The sequence below is a fragment of the Dromiciops gliroides genome, chromosome 4 (genome assembly GCF_019393635.1).
Source record: "Dromiciops gliroides isolate mDroGli1 chromosome 4, mDroGli1.pri, whole genome shotgun sequence".
In the NCBI taxonomy this organism is placed as follows: domain Eukaryota; kingdom Metazoa; phylum Chordata; class Mammalia; order Microbiotheria; family Microbiotheriidae; genus Dromiciops; species Dromiciops gliroides.
The window spans coordinates 239,234,604-239,250,858 of NC_057864.1; the positions used below are offsets into that span (position 1 = coordinate 239,234,604).

Sequence of the window (16,255 nt, forward strand, 5' to 3'; positions counted from 1 at the left end):
GAGAGGGACTGCTTGGACCTTTTAAACGGCATAATGGAGAACCATACCTTGGTATTGACTTGGCATTTCTAATTTTCTTCTGAGGAACCACTACCTCAGGTCTACCTCTGGCAAACTGTTTTCGGTGTTCCATCAAACTTGTCCCATTCCCACTTCAATTTAAAGTACTACTTGTTTCATAAAATATGGTTAGATGGTTATACTGGGAGTGTCCATACAAAAACCAGATGGTACACCTACTAATCTGAAGGGAACTGAAGAGGGAACAGAACTCCAAGTCCCACCCAACCCTTGTATCCCAACCTCCCATTCCCCTCTCCAAGAATCAACCAGACATTTAAGTGTTGGGTTTTTTTTCCTCATTTCCTTTTTATTTTCGGGTTTGGGGGGCGTCGTCTTTTCAATATGAAAAAAAGCAGCAAGTTCAACACAAAACAGAAACCTAGGAAGTGGAAGGGGGAAGAGCCCAAGATAGAAATTGCAGATGTGGAAAGGATGAGAGAAAATGAAGGGAAGATTTGGTACTGGGAAGGGAAGTGTCCTGTTGCCCCTGCTCCCTTCTCTTGGGAGGGAATTGATTTTGGGGAAGGGGAGTGTAAGAGAATCAAAATACTCCCCAAATGAGGGACTTCTCTAGAATTTTGGGAGTTGAAGCAATTCTCACATCTCAGACAGGGGAAGGGTGGGTGGGTCCCAAAATAAAGGGAGACAAAGAGCTGAGGGGGGAGCCCACCTGGCAGAGTGAGGCACAGACCCCTCCAAATAAAAATGAACACTTGGGAGAGAAACCAAAACTGGGGGGGAATAATACTGTCAACACTTCCCCCAGAGCTGGGGAGTAGAGAGAAAGAGAAGGGGCACCTGGAGATAGGAATATGAGAAGTTGGGGAGTATGTGGAGATGGTAGTTAGAATAGAAAGCCTGGCTCCCCCAACAGACTTTTATGGAATGAAACACTCCATTCCCTCCCTTCCCCCCAAACACACCAAGAGAACTCTCCACTAGGAATATAACATCTTGGTCCCCTTCTCCATCAAGAAAACCCAAAGAGTTCTGGACCTTTCCTCTTGGTCACCATTTTAGTTCAGGGCACTTAGTGGGCACAAAGTCCCCTAAATTGAGGCTCTGGGTTGGAGACATTCTGCTTCTTGGAGAGAATTTGGGAGTGGGGAAGAAAGGGGCATATTACTGAGGGGACAGGTCATATAAGGAAGGAAGATCAGAGGGCAGAGAGCTCAGCACCCACAAAGGAGAGAAAAAGGATGGAGGCAGAAAATGCAAACTTTAGAGGAAAAGGGTGATGGGGAAAGAATGTTGGGAAGAATTGAGAAGACTGAGATGGCAGGATATCTCCCTTAGGCTTCCTCCTCTGCCTCCTCACCGAAATCCTCCTCCTCTTCAGCAGTGGCATCCTGGTATTGCTGGTACTCAGAAACGAGATCATTCATGTTGCTCTCAGCCTCGGTGAACTCCATCTCGTCCATCCCCTCCCCTGTGTACCAGTGGAGGAAGGCCTTCCGGCGGAACATGGCAGTGAACTGCTCTGAGATGCGCTTGAAGAGCTCCTGGATGGCAGTGCTATTGCCAATGAAGGTGACAGCCATCTTGAGGCCACGGGGTGGGATATCACAGACAGCGGTCTTGACATTGTTGGGGATCCACTCGACGAAGTAGCTACTGTTTTTGTTTTGTACATTGAGCATTTGTTCATCCACCTCCTTCATGGACATCCGACCACGGAAAACAGCAGCAACAGTGAGATATCGCCCATGGCGAGGGTCACAAGCCGCCATCATGTTCTTGGCATCAAAGACCTGCTGGGTGAGCTCAGGCACGGTCAGGGCACGGTACTGCTGGCTCCCACGGCTGGTGAGGGGAGCAAAGCCAGGCATGAAGAAGTGGAGTCGAGGGAAGGGGACCATGTTTACGGCCAATTTCCGGAGGTCAGCATTAAGCTGGCCAGGAAAGCGAAGGCAGGTGGTGACACCACTCATGGTGGCAGAGACTAGATGGTTGAGGTCACCGTAGGTTGGCGTGGTCAGCTTGAGGGTTCGGAAGCAGATATCATAGAGTGCTTCATTATCAATGCAGTAGGTTTCATCTGTGTTTTCTACTAACTGGTGGACAGAGAGTGTGGCATTATAGGGCTCAACCACGGTGTCTGAGACCTTGGGGGATGGAACCACACTAAAAGTATTCATGATGCGGTCAGGGTACTCTTCTCGGATCTTGCTGATGAGCAGGGTGCCCATCCCTGAGCCTGTGCCTCCACCAAGTGAGTGGGTCAGCTGGAAGCCTTGCAGGCAATCACAGCTCTCTGCCTCTTTGCGCACCACATCCAAGACTGAATCCACCAGCTCTGCCCCCTCCGTATAGTGGCCTTTGGCCCAATTGTTTCCTGCCCCGGACTGGCCTGGAATTGGGGGTGGGAGGCAGGGTTTATCAGGAGGGATGCTATGATAGATATCCCACAGTACCACAAAACCCTTCCCCTATCACCTAAAGATTTTTTATCTACCTATACCTTAGAACAGAGGGGTCAAACATGCCTAGATTAAAATGTAATTGAGAAATATTTAACTAAATAAAAATTCAATATAAGAGATAACATTAATGTGTGGTTTTCTAAGTTAAAATGCAGCCAACAAGAATTCTTTGTTTGGTTGGCCCCTCTTTCTGAGTTTGACATAACTGCCTTAGCAGATCCACTTACCTAATGTTCAATCCTTATTCTACCTCCCATACAAGTCACCCCTGCTACAAACTAGGTTGAGCCCATTTCCCAATTTTGAAGTTCCTAATTCCCTCCCTGCATTAGTCTACACTGCTATGAAGCTCCCACTAAGGACCCCTTGGTTTATCTAAAAATACTTGTATGTTAATTTACCTGTATTTCAAAATTTACTTCAACAAGACCCTAACCTATCCAGGGGATTCAACCCACACCCATTCTTAATGAAGTACCTTCAAATCGAAGAGTGATGATTGAGAATTTACCTGAGATGACCAGTAATGAAAGTGTCTCTTCACTACCCACTCTCCTAGTGGCAAGCTTGCCACCTCCCTACCTTTGTTAACTACTTTTTAATCACTTCAACTCACCAAAAACAAAGTTGTCTGGCCGGAATATCTGACCAAAAGGTCCAGAGCGAACAGAGTCCATGGTTCCAGGCTCAAGATCAACCAAGATGGCCCGGGGAACATATTTGCCACCTGTAGGAGAAAGTACAGAATAGATATCTGCTGGAGAAAGAAAGGGAGGATCCCCGGGGGTCCTTAAATACTCAGCCCTCCCCCTGCCGTTCTAGTTTTTTGCCACCAAGTGGCAGTAGAGAGCTAGTCTGGGATTATCCAGTGGAGGAAAGGGGTGTGTGGGTCTTAAAAGGAGAAAATGAACAGTCTCTGGAAAGAGAAGAAAGGGTCTCCTCCCATGGGTAAATGGTTTTCCCCTGTTTCAGAAGGTAGACTAGAGAGGGCTCCCTTCCCTGCCCCTCACCAGTTGCCTCATTGTAGTAGACTGAGATGCGGTCCAACTGCAGGTCGCTGTCCCCATGGTAGGTGCCGGTGGGGTCTATGCCATGTTCATCACTGATCACCTCCCAGAACTAGGCAGAAAGAGGAGTAAAGAGTTCAGACGTGAAAGGACTCGATTAAAAAATCTCTCCTCTCCCACTCTCATGGTCTCTCAATCCCAAAATTCCCCTCTCAATCCAGGAGTCATGTTTCCCCCTAAAAACCCCAGGGGATTCCCCCCCCCACCTCATCCTGGAACAGATGGGGCATCAGAAGAAGCTTGTTACAGGATTATCCTGCCCTATAAATGCATGAGATAATAGGGCTGAAGGAGACCGACCCATTCCAGGTAATCCAGGAGGGTAGAGGCCAGATGCCTGGGTCTCTGACTGGGAAAAGATAAATGCCACTGTCGCCCTCCCTCCCCCCCCCCATCAGGCAACGCCCCTCCGGTGCGCACAAAGAAAAAGGCACTGCAGCTGCTACCCACCCATCCCGAAGAACTCACTATAGAGCTAGCCTGTGGGAGGTGCGAGAAGGCAAGAGGGAAAATGATGGACAATGGGAGCCAAGGGTGGGGCTCCTCTCTATCTAGTATTGCCCTAGAGCGCAAGGGAGTTCTTGTCCCGCCCCAACCGGGCTCCGCCCTTTAGCCACAACGTTGCAAACTCTCCTTCCCACTTCCTTTCCACCCCCATCCGTTACACAGTATCTCGCACTGGGGGCAGGGAGAAGGAACCCTATTGCCCAAAAATGTTGCTTATTTGCTACAATTTCCATTTTTTCTCATTCTGTACTGGAATCCCTTCCCTTGTCTCCCATTTTTTAACTCTTTGTCCTCGCAGAACTATCCACGCGGAACACCAAGACAACGCGCGGGAATTCACACCCCACCCCACCCCCCGCTCCCGCCCTTAAAGGGAGGTCTTTGGAGAGAGGGAAGGGAAAAAAGTCCCCCCCCCCTTCCCCTTCTCACGAAAGAGAACTGGTAAACTTAGATTCCACATTTCAGATTTTTGGGGTAGGGGGTGACGAGTCTCCTCCCCGCCCCCCACACCCGCCTGCCTATTTCATTCCCTTTTTCTTCGGCTTAAATGCACAATGCGGCTTCTCGTGTCCCCATTAGGATTTGGGCAAAAGAGTCACAGCTTTGGGAGGGGGGAGGCGCAGAGAGGCAGAGATGCACATGGGACAGTACTGGCCTCGCTTTGTCTCGCCCGTTTCCGTTCTTCCATCTCTGACACAAAAGTCACTTGGAGATCCCTTTTACACATTCCCTCAGCTCCCACCCACCCCTCCAAAACCTCAAGGGGAAGAGGCACATCTTCCAGTAAATCCACTCAACACTTAAATCACTTTATTGGCCCATTACTCCTAACTGATAGATAGGACCAGGCTGCGGCACGCCAACAAAACTATCCCGGGTAAGAGAAGGAAAAAAAAACCCTCTAGATTTCTCTAATGAAAATTCCCGCCGCAAAGAAATGTTTGAATTTAAATTTTTTTTTTTTGTTCGTGCTGCTTTGAGCAAGGAAGGGGAGCTAGCAAGAGTCCCACCACTACTTTTTTTTTTCTGGAAATCTTTGAAATCTTTCCTTAAAAAAAAAAAAATCAATGGAGGTGAAAAGAACATGTAAAATCAAAGCCCTTACCTTTGCACCGATCTGATTGCCACACTGGCCAGCCTGGATATGTACGATTTCCCTCATGGTTGGAATTTACTTTTGCTTGTCTCAAGTTATGTGCAGGAAGAAGAGAATAATATATAGATATATATTTTTTCTCCTTTCCGCTGAACGAACTCTTTATCAATAGAAGGTTTCCCGGGAGGTTGGAGCTGCTAGTTCAGAACACAGCTGCACAAACGTTCTGAGAGGGAGAAAGAAGGAAGGGGGGAGGGGAAGCAAGGGAGGAGAAGTAGGGCGGGGCGCGCTTGCGCTGCGTGGCCTGAGAGGAGGGAAGGCTCCAGCCATAAAGTAGACAAAGCCCGTCTATAGAAGCACTGATTGGTTCATACCAGGCAAGTGTCTGACACCCATTGGCGGCTCCTCCGGGGACCAGGAGCGATCTTCGCTGGGAAATGTAGTTCTCTATTGTTGTCCACGCTGCAAGATGAAACAGGGAGGAGTGGGGTGGGTGTGGGATTTTTTTTTATAATGAATAAAAAAATTAGGCATGGCCTTCCACTGTCTTAAATTGTTGTTGTTCTTTTATTAAACATTAGAGGAGACTAGGATTCGGGTCTGTAGTAAGGGGAAAGTCTTGAGATGCGAGGTAGTGATAGTGGTTTCAGGATTGATATATCCTGGGGTTTACTGCTGCGGCATTCCTAGGACTGGCCTGCTAAACTCAAAGAAATGTAGGGAGAGCCAAGTGTGAGCTTAGGATAGATCTAGCCTTCCCTACACCAAAGTTCAATTTTTCCTGTGTTCCTTAACCCCATCCTTATTTGCCTCTGTGATCTACATTACCCACACACCTCATCAATTACACCTTTTCCTTTCACCAGATAGTCACAGTGGATAGAGTAGTGGGTTTTGCTCAGTGTGTGATTTCCTTGGGCATTTTTGGATGAGTATTTTTAAATACCCGAAGAGGAAATTTTACTAGAGATATTTCAGGACACAGATGCAGCTGTCCAAAAAAATGGCTGGAAGGGACATTCATAATTAATTTGGGAAAGAAAACCTGAGTCTTGAGAAGTCAGATACCTGGATTCCTGAGGTGTGTTCCTTTGAATAGAGTTTGGGAAGTGGGGATTGGGCAAGGGAGCCAAGTCTTTTGTTTGTTATTAAGCACCTTAAAGCAAAAACATTTGTACAATGTTGAATTTAGGGATGAAAAAGCATCTACTTGGCATAAGTACTAGTTATATCAAGACAAGCTGTGATTTTTCTGTAAGGAATTTCTTACTATTACCAGTGTGAGATTATAGTCAATACTTTATCTAGGATGTGAATATCCTTGAGATGTGAATACGCTTAAAACACTGATTATTGGAATTTAGTATATAAGACTTATGGGACTGTTAAGTTGATATTATTCTGAGTCTGATTCCAGCTATGATCATCAAGGAATGCTTATTGAGTCGATGAATCCATGATGCCAGCAACCCTATGGGGTTTTCCATGCATAAATTATTGTATACCTAATCTGTTCTATTTTTTAACCAATATCAAGTCAACTTGATGGTTATTATTTTGTAATAGTTTGAAATCTGGTACTAGTAGACTTCCTTCCCGCTTTTTCATTATTTCCCTCAAGATTCTTGAACCCTTCTTTGTTTCTCTAGATGAATTTTCTTATTTTTTCTATCTCTAAAAATTAATTATTTGGTAGTTTGATTAACATGACACTGAATAAGTAAATTTAGATAATTTTGTCATTTTTACTTTATTGGTTCTACCTATCCATAAATATTCCTCCAATTATTTAAATCTTTATTTTCATAGTGTTTTATATTCATATAGTTCCCGTATTTTGTACATTTTGTAGTTATTTTAAACGGACTATACAGAAATACTCCTATGGATTTATTTTATATCCTGCAACTTTGCTCGTTATATTCATTGTTAGCATCTATTTTGCTTTCGGTTTTTACTTCCTTCCCCAAAAGTACTCAGAACATTTTGGCAAATATGATTCCTTTCTGCCTTTGACGTCCTTGGAGTATATATAACAACAAAAGAGTATTTTACTGTGCCTGACATCTCACTGTCCTTCTACATTGACTTGTCCAATTTGTTAGGTCTAAGGTGAAACATTTTTTACAGTTTTAATTATTATTAATGGTAATAACGTTTTACATATTTGTGATAACTCCCTACTTTTGTTGTGGATATAAAACTTAACCGAACTTAGTTGTTGCAAAGATTCTCGGCCTCCCAACCCCCAAACCGATCGCTTCTCACATCAGCCGCACTCGTTTTGTTCGTGCAAAAACGGTTTAATTTTATGTACCGAAATTATTTATTTTTTTCTTGTGTAATCTCACAGTCTCTAACCCATAGCTGGCTATGCAGATATGTGGTTATCTCTCCCTAACAATAGTTGTTTTATCCATCCTATTTCTCATGAGTCAGCAGGGGCCATGTCTGGGAGGACCAAGAATGGGTATTCTGGTCCCTTCAGCGGTGGTGATAGGCGTTTTCTCTCCCTTCTAGGCTGTCGCAGTCAGCTGGCGCCGTGCACTCCATGGTTACAGCTTGGCTACGGCGCGGGAGCGGGAGCGGCAACAGAGGCAGCACCGGTGGTGGGAGGTTAACCTTCGAATCCTAGTGCCTATGGCCAATCTGAGAGTGCCGTTGGAGGCGCGCGAGGTGGCCCCACCTCTCCAGTACCCGGAGCCAATATGAAAGCGAGGCACAGCAGCAGCCTCTTCCCGAAATGAAGGCGAGAGGCGCTTTGCCTAGACTTGTCCCCACTCCACACGGTAGGCTCGGCCAATCATTGTGCGAAGCGTCTTTGAGGGACGGCAGAGGGAGCCAATCAGAGCGTTAGCACTCGCAGTCGCCTCACTCTCTGCTTGTTAGTGTGGCGCGCGCGCGCGGACCCGAATCCTGTGAGTTCGGGGGCTCTCCAACCACCCTCTTGACTGGGCGCCATCTTGCATCCCCTCTCTTGAGGGAGGCAAAGAGACCATTCGGGTGGGAAAGTCTGGGCGGGAGCTCTTCGGAGGTTTGCTTCCTGGGATTCCTGACACCCTAATTTAACGGGTATAGGTGCGAGGGCCCTGGGCCTCGCTGTGGGATCTCGGGGAATCCCGATGGTTTTTTGGCGCTCACTGGTCACCCAGGGGATTGGGGATCTGGGTGATAGGCAGCCCGGCGGACTTGAGGACGGAAGACCTTAATTTACTTTGAGTCGCTTATCGCCGAGGCTCAGTCCAGGGAGAGGGTGTGGCCCAGGTGGGCGGGTGACATAGCCTTAGGTTCCACCCCTACTCCGCTCTCCTACCCTGGTCCCCCCACTGAGTTAAGGTAGACATCAACTCCTGCATCTCAGGTTTTGGGGGGGAGGGGCTTTTTTTTTAAGAGGCGGAAGCGCTTTTAAAGATTGATTTTAGCTTAAGTCCCTCGGTTGTGGGGGGTTTTTTGTTGTTTTTTAACAGATGAGGAAATTTAAGACCCAGAGAACTATAGTGACTTGATCAAGGTCACACAGGTTGTAAGTAGCAGAGGCAGAACTGGATCCCCTCCCCACGCGCGGCTCTCTCCGGTTGCCTTGGCCTAGTTCTCCGAAAGAGGGAAGCCTTATTATATTACTCTTTCTAAGTCGTTGTTTGATATATTTTCCCGAATGCTCCGTTGCCACCCCGACCCTTCCTCCTGCCCCACACTCGCTCTCCTTTCTGATGCTAGATTCGTGGTCTGACGGCTGATGGTGGTAGTGTGTTTTCCCCTCCCCTTCCCCCATACCAGATAATGGAGGACACACAATTGGTGGACTGGGAGGCTCCGGAGGAGGAGCCTGAAGATCCTAATGGCTCTCCTCCACGTTTTGGCTTGGAGCCGGTAGGGCGGCTGCACCTGTTCAGCAGTGTTCGAGGACCTGAGAAAGGTCAGAGGGCGTGGGGCACAAAGGGGGGGGGGGCAGCATGCAGCCTTAATTTTTTATGGTTGCTATAGGGAAAAGAGAAAATGGTCTTGTTCACGTGGCGAGAGGAAAAATTCTTCCTGGTTTGACCTGATACCCTCCAGGATAACTCGTAGCTAACTAACCTAGATACATTTGGGGAATAGTTCCTTTGGTGATGACTTAAGGAAATCAGGCTAAAATCAATAGGAGGAGGTAAATTAGAATAATGATCTTCAATGGTCTGTGCTTTTCCAATGCTTCTGTCCCTATTACCCCCCACTCTCCAATACGTTGTGAATCCTGTATCTTTCCTCTAGAAAATCCTATAGATTTTCCTCTAGCTATTCCTAGATAAAATATAAATGCATGATGAGAGAAGCCAAAGAGATAATTCACTGGACAGCAGGAATGGGGCAGATCTCTGGCTTTAGAAGTAATACCTCATTAAATTTTTGCCTCCAGATTTTCTGCTGTACCCTGGGGAGAATGTTGTTGGCCGAATACCAGGCTGTGCTGTGGCTCTGCCTTTTCCATCCATCTCCAAGCACCATGCAATAATTGAAATTCCAGCCCAAGGCAGGGCACCTATCCTCCGGGATTGTGGGAGCCTTAATCATACACGCCTTCTGAGACCTCCCAAGCTCCTAAGTCCTGGTGTGAGCCACCAGTTAAGGGACCAAGACTTGGTACTCTTTGCTGACCTGCCTTGCCAATATCATCGTCTGGTTGGCAACACAAATCCTGGCTCCCGGGGGGCTCTGAGTGTGGAAGAGACACCGAGGGTTCCAGGGACAGGGGGACCCCGGTTCCCGGGGACCTTATTGGCTGAAGACTCAGAGGAAGAAGGAGGTAAATGTGATGTATCAGGAAGGTGGTGGGTAGAGAGAAGAGCCTAAGAAATATGAAATTAAGAAATTCATTCTTCTCCCTAGATTCTCCTTTGGATAGGAGTGTAGAAATACCTGCCACATACTCCCCCTCCGAAACTGTAGTACCAGAGAGGTGAGGAGCCAGACAGCTGAGTTTGTAAAGGGAAGTCTACCTGAGGGAAATTTCGGGGAGGGAGAACCAAGGCCTTAATACTAAGCTGTTAATAATAATTATTAGTCGGGGTGGGAGGGGAAGATAATTGGGAAGAGTTCTGGGTGCTCTAGAGTCCTTTCCAAGTTCTCCATCTTTCCTCTTTTTCCATCAGTGATGTGGAGGGAGCTTCACCAGGCACCAAGGGCGCACTGCCTCTTACTTTCATTCTGGATAGTGACACAGATGAAGAGGAAGATCCTCCCCCAATGGAGCCCTCCTTAGCTACCAAGAGAGGCTCTACTGCAGATAAGGAATGGAGTAGGACTGGTGGAGAGAATCACCCCTCAGCTGTGGGGAGGGACAGTGATAGAGATGTGGAGAGAGATGAGGGCATCATGACAGTTCCATCTGGACCACATCTAAAGGAGAACTTACCTACTGACAGGGACAGTGATACAGACGCCAATGAAGAGGGTAGTCTCCAGAGGACCTTAGTTGTAGCACCTTTGGTAGGGACTCAACCTTCTTCCTTGGAAGATAGTGGTACAGATGTGGAAGAAGAGGGTCTTTCAGTGAGATCGGCTAATGCACACTTGGAAATGTGCCAGCCTGATATGGGGGACAGTGATACAGATATAGAAGAGGACTCTATTCCAGCAGCGCCACCTGTAGTCCATCTGGGGAAAGATCAGGTACCCAAAGGTGGGACAAACAATACAGATATAAAAGAGGAGGGGGCTCCAGCAGAACTCTCCACGATACATCTTGAGAAGGACCAGATGGGAATTCCTGGTGGGAATGGGGACAATGATACAGATGCAGATGACAATGGATCTCCGACACATATGAAGAAAAGACAGCTTCCAGCTGAAGAGGACAATGGGGTAGAGTGGGCTCCAGCTGGCGATCAACTGGAAAGGACCACTAAGAAAGTTGGGACCCAGGGTAGGATACCTCTAACAGAACTGGAGCAGGGCCTATCTCCCTTCCCAAGGGTCAGCTCAGTAGGCATGGTGGTAGAAACAAGCACTCTAGAGAAGTCAGCCCAGGTACTTAAGGAAGGAACCCAGAATTATATAGAAGGGGATAGTGATCCAGATGTGGAAGGTACTGAAGATGTTCAGAACAAGAGTGATGGTGAGTTTTAGTGTCTCCTTCCCTCAATGCCCAACCTTCTGTAGTAAATCGTAAGGGTAAGTTGAGTGGTCAGTCCTGAGCCTAGTATCTTTTTCGACTCTTATCCAGATACTTCAGACCTGGATTTGCAAGATACTCAGTGCTTTGTAGAAGAAGCGAATCAGAACCACAGAGGTGAGACCCACCCTGGAATCAGATGCCTGGGTCCCTAATAGAATTAGAGCTCTGTTACTATATCCCTAAAGGGGAAATAAGATTTGGATTGAGATGTGCCCCAGGGTTGGGAGTGGGGACAGAAGGCTCTCTTTCCTTGTACCACAAGTAGTAAGCATTTGAAAGAGGAGCCCATGCAGACCCTCCTGTTCACCCAAGGGTTAAGTCTCCACTCATAACCTCCAGTCCTCATGTATCTAGGCCTCTCCAAATCTGCAACCATTTATTTCTCCCCACCCTACTTTGTCTCTTGTTTTACTCAACAGTCCATAAAACTTGTTTATATTTTGATTCTGTAACACCTCTCAGTCAGTTTCTCTACCTTGATTCCCTCTAGATGGTCCAGATGAGCCATGGGAAATCTTGTCCACACAGCCATTCTGCACGGATCAGTCAGAGGCATCAGGAACTCAGCCCATCAACTCTTGTATTGCAGTCCATGGAGCTTGCCCCTTCCCACCTAAGACAGCCTCAGACTTACAGCCTGGGAGCACAGAAAAAACAGATCCCTTGAGGAGTCAAGGCACAGAGAATCCAAACACAGAGAAGCAGGAACAAACTATGGAGAATGACATGGAGAACCAGGTGATAGAAATACAGACACCTACAATAACACCAGAGAGAAAAATGGGAAAAGGGACCTTTAAGAGAAAGACATTGGCAAATAAGGGAAAGAGATCCAAGAAAAAAAGAGTGGGTCCAGTGGTACAAGCAGAGATACCGGAAAGAGGACAGAGACATAGAGCAGGTAGAGGGATACAGAATGTTATGACAGAGAGAGACATCAAAAGCTGTGGAGAAACAAAGGCACTAGAGAAGGAAATGGAGAGACAAACCCCTGGGAAAGACATATTTGAGAGACAAGCACCAGAAAAAATAACTGAGAACCTAGCGGTAGATGTGAAGATACCCAGAGAAATGCTGGAAAAAGAGGCAGAAGGAGAGATGTCAGATTATGGCCAGGAGGTCCAGAATCCAGTTCCAGTACCAAAATCCGAAGTTGGGGAAGGGAACCTGCAGGAATTGGCCTCAAACTCCCAAATCCTCAGTAATAGCAGACATCAGAGAGGTGAGTGACAGAGTCAATCTGATACAAATACCAGTTCCTGTTCCTATAAGGTTCCCAAGAATCCAACCAAGCTTATTTTCTCTTTTTGCCCAGGCCGAGATGATAGTAAAATTTTGCCTCTTGAGGAAGTGCCAATGGTAAGAGCTACTCCTCTTTTGTCCCCACCTCTGCTTTCTTATCTGCCACTCATTTCTACAAAATCTCTTATTCTGCCCCACCCTGAGTTCCTCATGCTGATGTTCCAAATAATCCTTTCCCCCACTCTAAACTACTTTTCACTGTCATTTCTGACATTCATATTCTTTTACCCTCTTCTGTTCTGCCCCATTATCTAATTTCCACTTAGCTGTCTCATTTTTACAGTCATCATTTATAGCTCTCTTGTCTATTTCTCTTATCTAAATCTCTCTCAGTAAATCAGAGGCTTTCTTCCTACTTTTATTTCTCTCCTTGCCTTTCCTCATACTCAGTACTACTTCTTTTAGAGGTATAACCTTTTGCTGGACATTGTGGGGGTGGGATACAGGAAGGTTCAGAAGATGGAATGAATGAATAAGCATTTATTAACTGCTTACTACATACTAAGTGCTATGCTAATCTAAGCTTGGGCTGCAAATAAAAAGTAAGTCAGGTCTTGCTTTCCAGAACTCCCATTCTTGGGGAGATAGCATATATGGAAAGTTTCAGATGGAAAGGTCCCATGGTCCTTAGGGCACAGTGGCAAATCGGATGTTAATGCCTCCTCTTTAATGTCATTTCCACTGATAAAATACTGGTTTCTGATGTCAAACTGTTTGACACTGGATTGGAAGCATTGCTATTCCTAAGGCTCTTGGGTTCAAGAGTTCTGGGCTATCTCCATCAGGGTCTGAGGGGGGATGAAAGTCAAAGTAGTGGTCGTGGTTTAACTTGCCTAGTACATGCTGCCTCCTAACTCTCCCTCAAGGGGTGCTTTGTTGCTTCAGCTAGGCTGGCTTGCTAGTCCTGTGAGTGGTAATAGTTTGTAGTTGCTGGAGATGTCTAGCCTTGTCCACTGAATTGACTTCCCAGACAGTGGATATGAGGGCTAGACCAGAAGCTGGAGGGTCTTGCCACATAGATGATTATACATGATTGGTAGTTATTGCTGGTAGTGATGAGGAAAGGGAGGGGAGCTTATGTACAATAGTTTGTGATAGTGCTATCCTTTGAAAAATTGCCATTTTAAAGGGGGAAAGAATACAGAGGAACAAATAAATTAATACAGTGTGAACCTGAATATTGAATATTGTCTTTCCCTTGATCACTGTCCAATTTATCTGCAGGATAACCAGGATTCCTCACATGTACCTCATGTAGCATCTAAAGTTCCAGTCCCTGAAGCTCCAGCCCCTACTTCAACTCCCAGAATCACCCGGAGCCAAAACAGGAGAACATCCAAACCACTCCATTCTTCTTCCTCTCCAGCTTCCCAGGAATCACCAGTCTTGGGGACAACACGAAGCAGGAGACAGGGGATTCTCCTGGCCCCAAATATTGAGCCTCTCCCTCAAGATTCTAGAGACAGATCAGAGTCTTTTCAGAGCCAGACACAGAAGCCTTTCAGTACCTCCTCTGCACCAACTGCTCCTTTGGCTCCAGAGCTCCACCCTCCCAACCCTAAAGAATTGCCTGTAATTCCTGAACCCCGCCTTCAGGCTCGTCAAAGCCGGAAACGGGGGACTACTTGTGAGTCATCCACGGTTGCATCAGTCCTCCCCGAGCACCCCCCTTCCATTCCAACAGAGAGATCTGAAACTCTTGTGCCCCCACTCAGGGTTCTCCGAAGTCAGAGAGCAGTGGTAGGAGAAACTTCTGAGTCACTCACAGCCACCCCAGAGCCCTCCAATTCTCTGACACCAGAGGCACCTGCCCCTCGAGCTACCCGAAGCCAAAGGGTAGGGGCTGTAGGCTCTACCCCAGAGACCCAGCCCAGGCTTCCAGGCCGCAAACGGCCTCCAGCTACCAAGGAACCATCTCCATGCTCCAAGAAACCCCGGAGAGGTCGGTCCCAGAGACAAGAATCCAGCAAGGAAGAGGAAGATGAGAAGCCAGTGGAAGTTGAGGTAAGGAAGAAGGATAGGGATTAGCTCAAGAGTGTGAGGCCACGCTACGAACTCATTGGGATCTTTCTGACCTCCAGACTGCAGTAAAGACCCCTGTGGGGGTTGCAGAACCAGCAGTCCAGGCAAAGAAGGAGGTCAAGGGAACGCCTAGCCGAAGCCTTCGGCGAGCTAGACTCAGTCGAGAATCAAGAACTCCCAAGGTATGGAGAGGAATTGGGAGGAAAGTTAGAGCGTTTTGGAAAGTGCTAGTAAAGGATGCTTTAAAAAGGTGGAAGATAGAGAACCTTAAGAGGAGTCACTGAGGAGGTATAGGCTTGCTGGGTTTCAGTGAATGATGACTTCTCTTCCTCCAGGTGCTCTTCACAGGTGTGGTGGACTCGAGAGGAGAGCAGGCTGTGCTCGCACTGGGTGGAAGTCTGGCCAATTCGGTGGCAGAAGCCTCACACTTGGTGACAGATAGAGTTAGACGTACAGTCAAATTCCTATGTGCCCTGGGCCGGGGGATACCCATTCTGTCTCTGGAATGGTTGCACCAGGTGAGAGAGTAGGAGGAATCCAGAACAGTAACAAATACAAATGGCCAAAGATAAAATTACTGACAGAAGTTTATGTACACAGAGATATAAATTGAAAAAGTGGAAAGGAAGTATGGTTCCAGGAAAATAAAGGATTTGGGGGAAAGGCTAATGGGTAGACAGGCATGAGGAGTTGGGCTGACCCCTACTCCTTGCCTCTAGTCCCGAAAGGCTGGCCGATTCCTGCCACCTGATGAATTTGTAGTGAACGATCCTGAGCAGGAGAAGAATTTTGGTTTCAGCCTTCGTGAGGCACTAAGGCGTGCTCAGGAGCGGGGCCTGCTGGAGGTGAGTGGGACCCTGGTCACGGTCACCCCCTTTCCCCATAGGTATGTCCATCTCCCACCCCTACCCCACTGTCTTCCCCTAAGGTCTTTCCTCAGTCTCTCTAGAGGTCTCATTATTTCCTTTCCCAATCCTCAGCTGGCCTCTTTTCCCTTCAGGGCTATGAGATCTATGTGACCCCTGGAGTTCAGCCCCCACCTCCCCAAATGGGAGAGATCATCACATGCTGTGGGGGCACTGCACTTCCTTCCATGCCACGGGTCTATAAGGTATGATTTGAAACCAGGGAGGTAGTGTGGTGGCTTGCAATAGGAAAGCCAAGAGGGCATTGGTAAGGAGAGGCAAATGGGAGAGGTGGGAGGGGTCAAAGGATGGGAGGATTGAGGAAGGGAAGGTGTGGTGGGAGTCTGGTAGGGAGAAGTTTTATACTGGTCATACCATGTACTTTCTCTTGTGAATCAATTTCTTCCCGTTGTTCTCCCCTTGCTGTCTTTGTCCTTAGCCCCAGAGACTAGTGATTTCATGTGCCCAGGACCTCTCGAGATGCTCTGCTGCTGCTCGGGTTAAGCTGCCCCTCCTTTCCCCAGAATTCCTGCTCACTGGGGTGCTGAGGCAGGAAGCCCAGCTGGAAGCATTCCTCCTCTCAACTTCAGACCCTTTGCCTTCCTAATACCCTCAAGTCCTTCTCCTACTCCCACTGTGTTGCCCACACTGTTGAATACACAGACTATTAAATAAACTATTTAGAAGAAAATGTGTTTCATAAAAGACTGGCATGA

The 16,255-nt window shown here is 47.2% G+C and overlaps 2 protein-coding genes across 11 annotated transcripts; one reads left to right on the top strand and one right to left on the bottom strand.

Moving 5' to 3' along the window:
- Window positions 1-344: 344 nt before the first annotated feature.
- On the bottom strand, window positions 345-5,414 carry TUBB (tubulin beta class I). The gene is made up of 4 exons (XM_044000979.1): window positions 5,166-5,414; window positions 3,497-3,605; window positions 3,103-3,213; window positions 345-2,413 (listed from the first exon to the last, which is right to left on the bottom strand). Exons 1-4 carry the CDS (start codon window positions 5,220-5,222, stop codon window positions 1,356-1,358), a joined length of 1,335 nt encoding a protein of 444 aa, XP_043856914.1. The 5' UTR covers window positions 5,223-5,414; the 3' UTR covers window positions 345-1,355.
- Window positions 5,415-8,017: 2,603 nt separating this feature from the next.
- On the top strand, window positions 8,018-16,225 carry MDC1 (mediator of DNA damage checkpoint 1). 10 transcript variants are annotated; one of them, XM_044000956.1, is made up of 15 exons: window positions 8,083-8,190; window positions 8,624-8,679; window positions 8,934-9,072; window positions 9,553-9,939; window positions 10,023-10,092; window positions 10,286-11,250; window positions 11,359-11,424; window positions 11,801-12,532; window positions 12,626-12,669; window positions 13,837-14,616; window positions 14,694-14,816; window positions 14,970-15,152; window positions 15,354-15,479; window positions 15,635-15,745; window positions 15,979-16,225. In XM_044000956.1, the coding sequence occupies exons 3-15, from the start codon at window positions 8,937-8,939 to the stop codon at window positions 16,144-16,146; spliced, it is 3,891 nt and encodes a 1,296-aa protein (XP_043856891.1). In that variant the 5' UTR covers window positions 8,083-8,190; window positions 8,624-8,679; window positions 8,934-8,936; the 3' UTR covers window positions 16,147-16,225. The 10 variants fall into 10 exon arrangements, with proteins under 10 accessions (XP_043856887.1, XP_043856891.1, XP_043856886.1 ...); XM_044000952.1 differs by lacking the exon at window positions 8,083-8,190 and adding an exon at window positions 8,018-8,074 and having other exon boundaries at window positions 8,624-9,072; XM_044000951.1 differs by having other exon boundaries at window positions 8,094-8,228; window positions 8,624-9,072.
- Window positions 16,226-16,255: the final 30 nt, after the last annotated feature.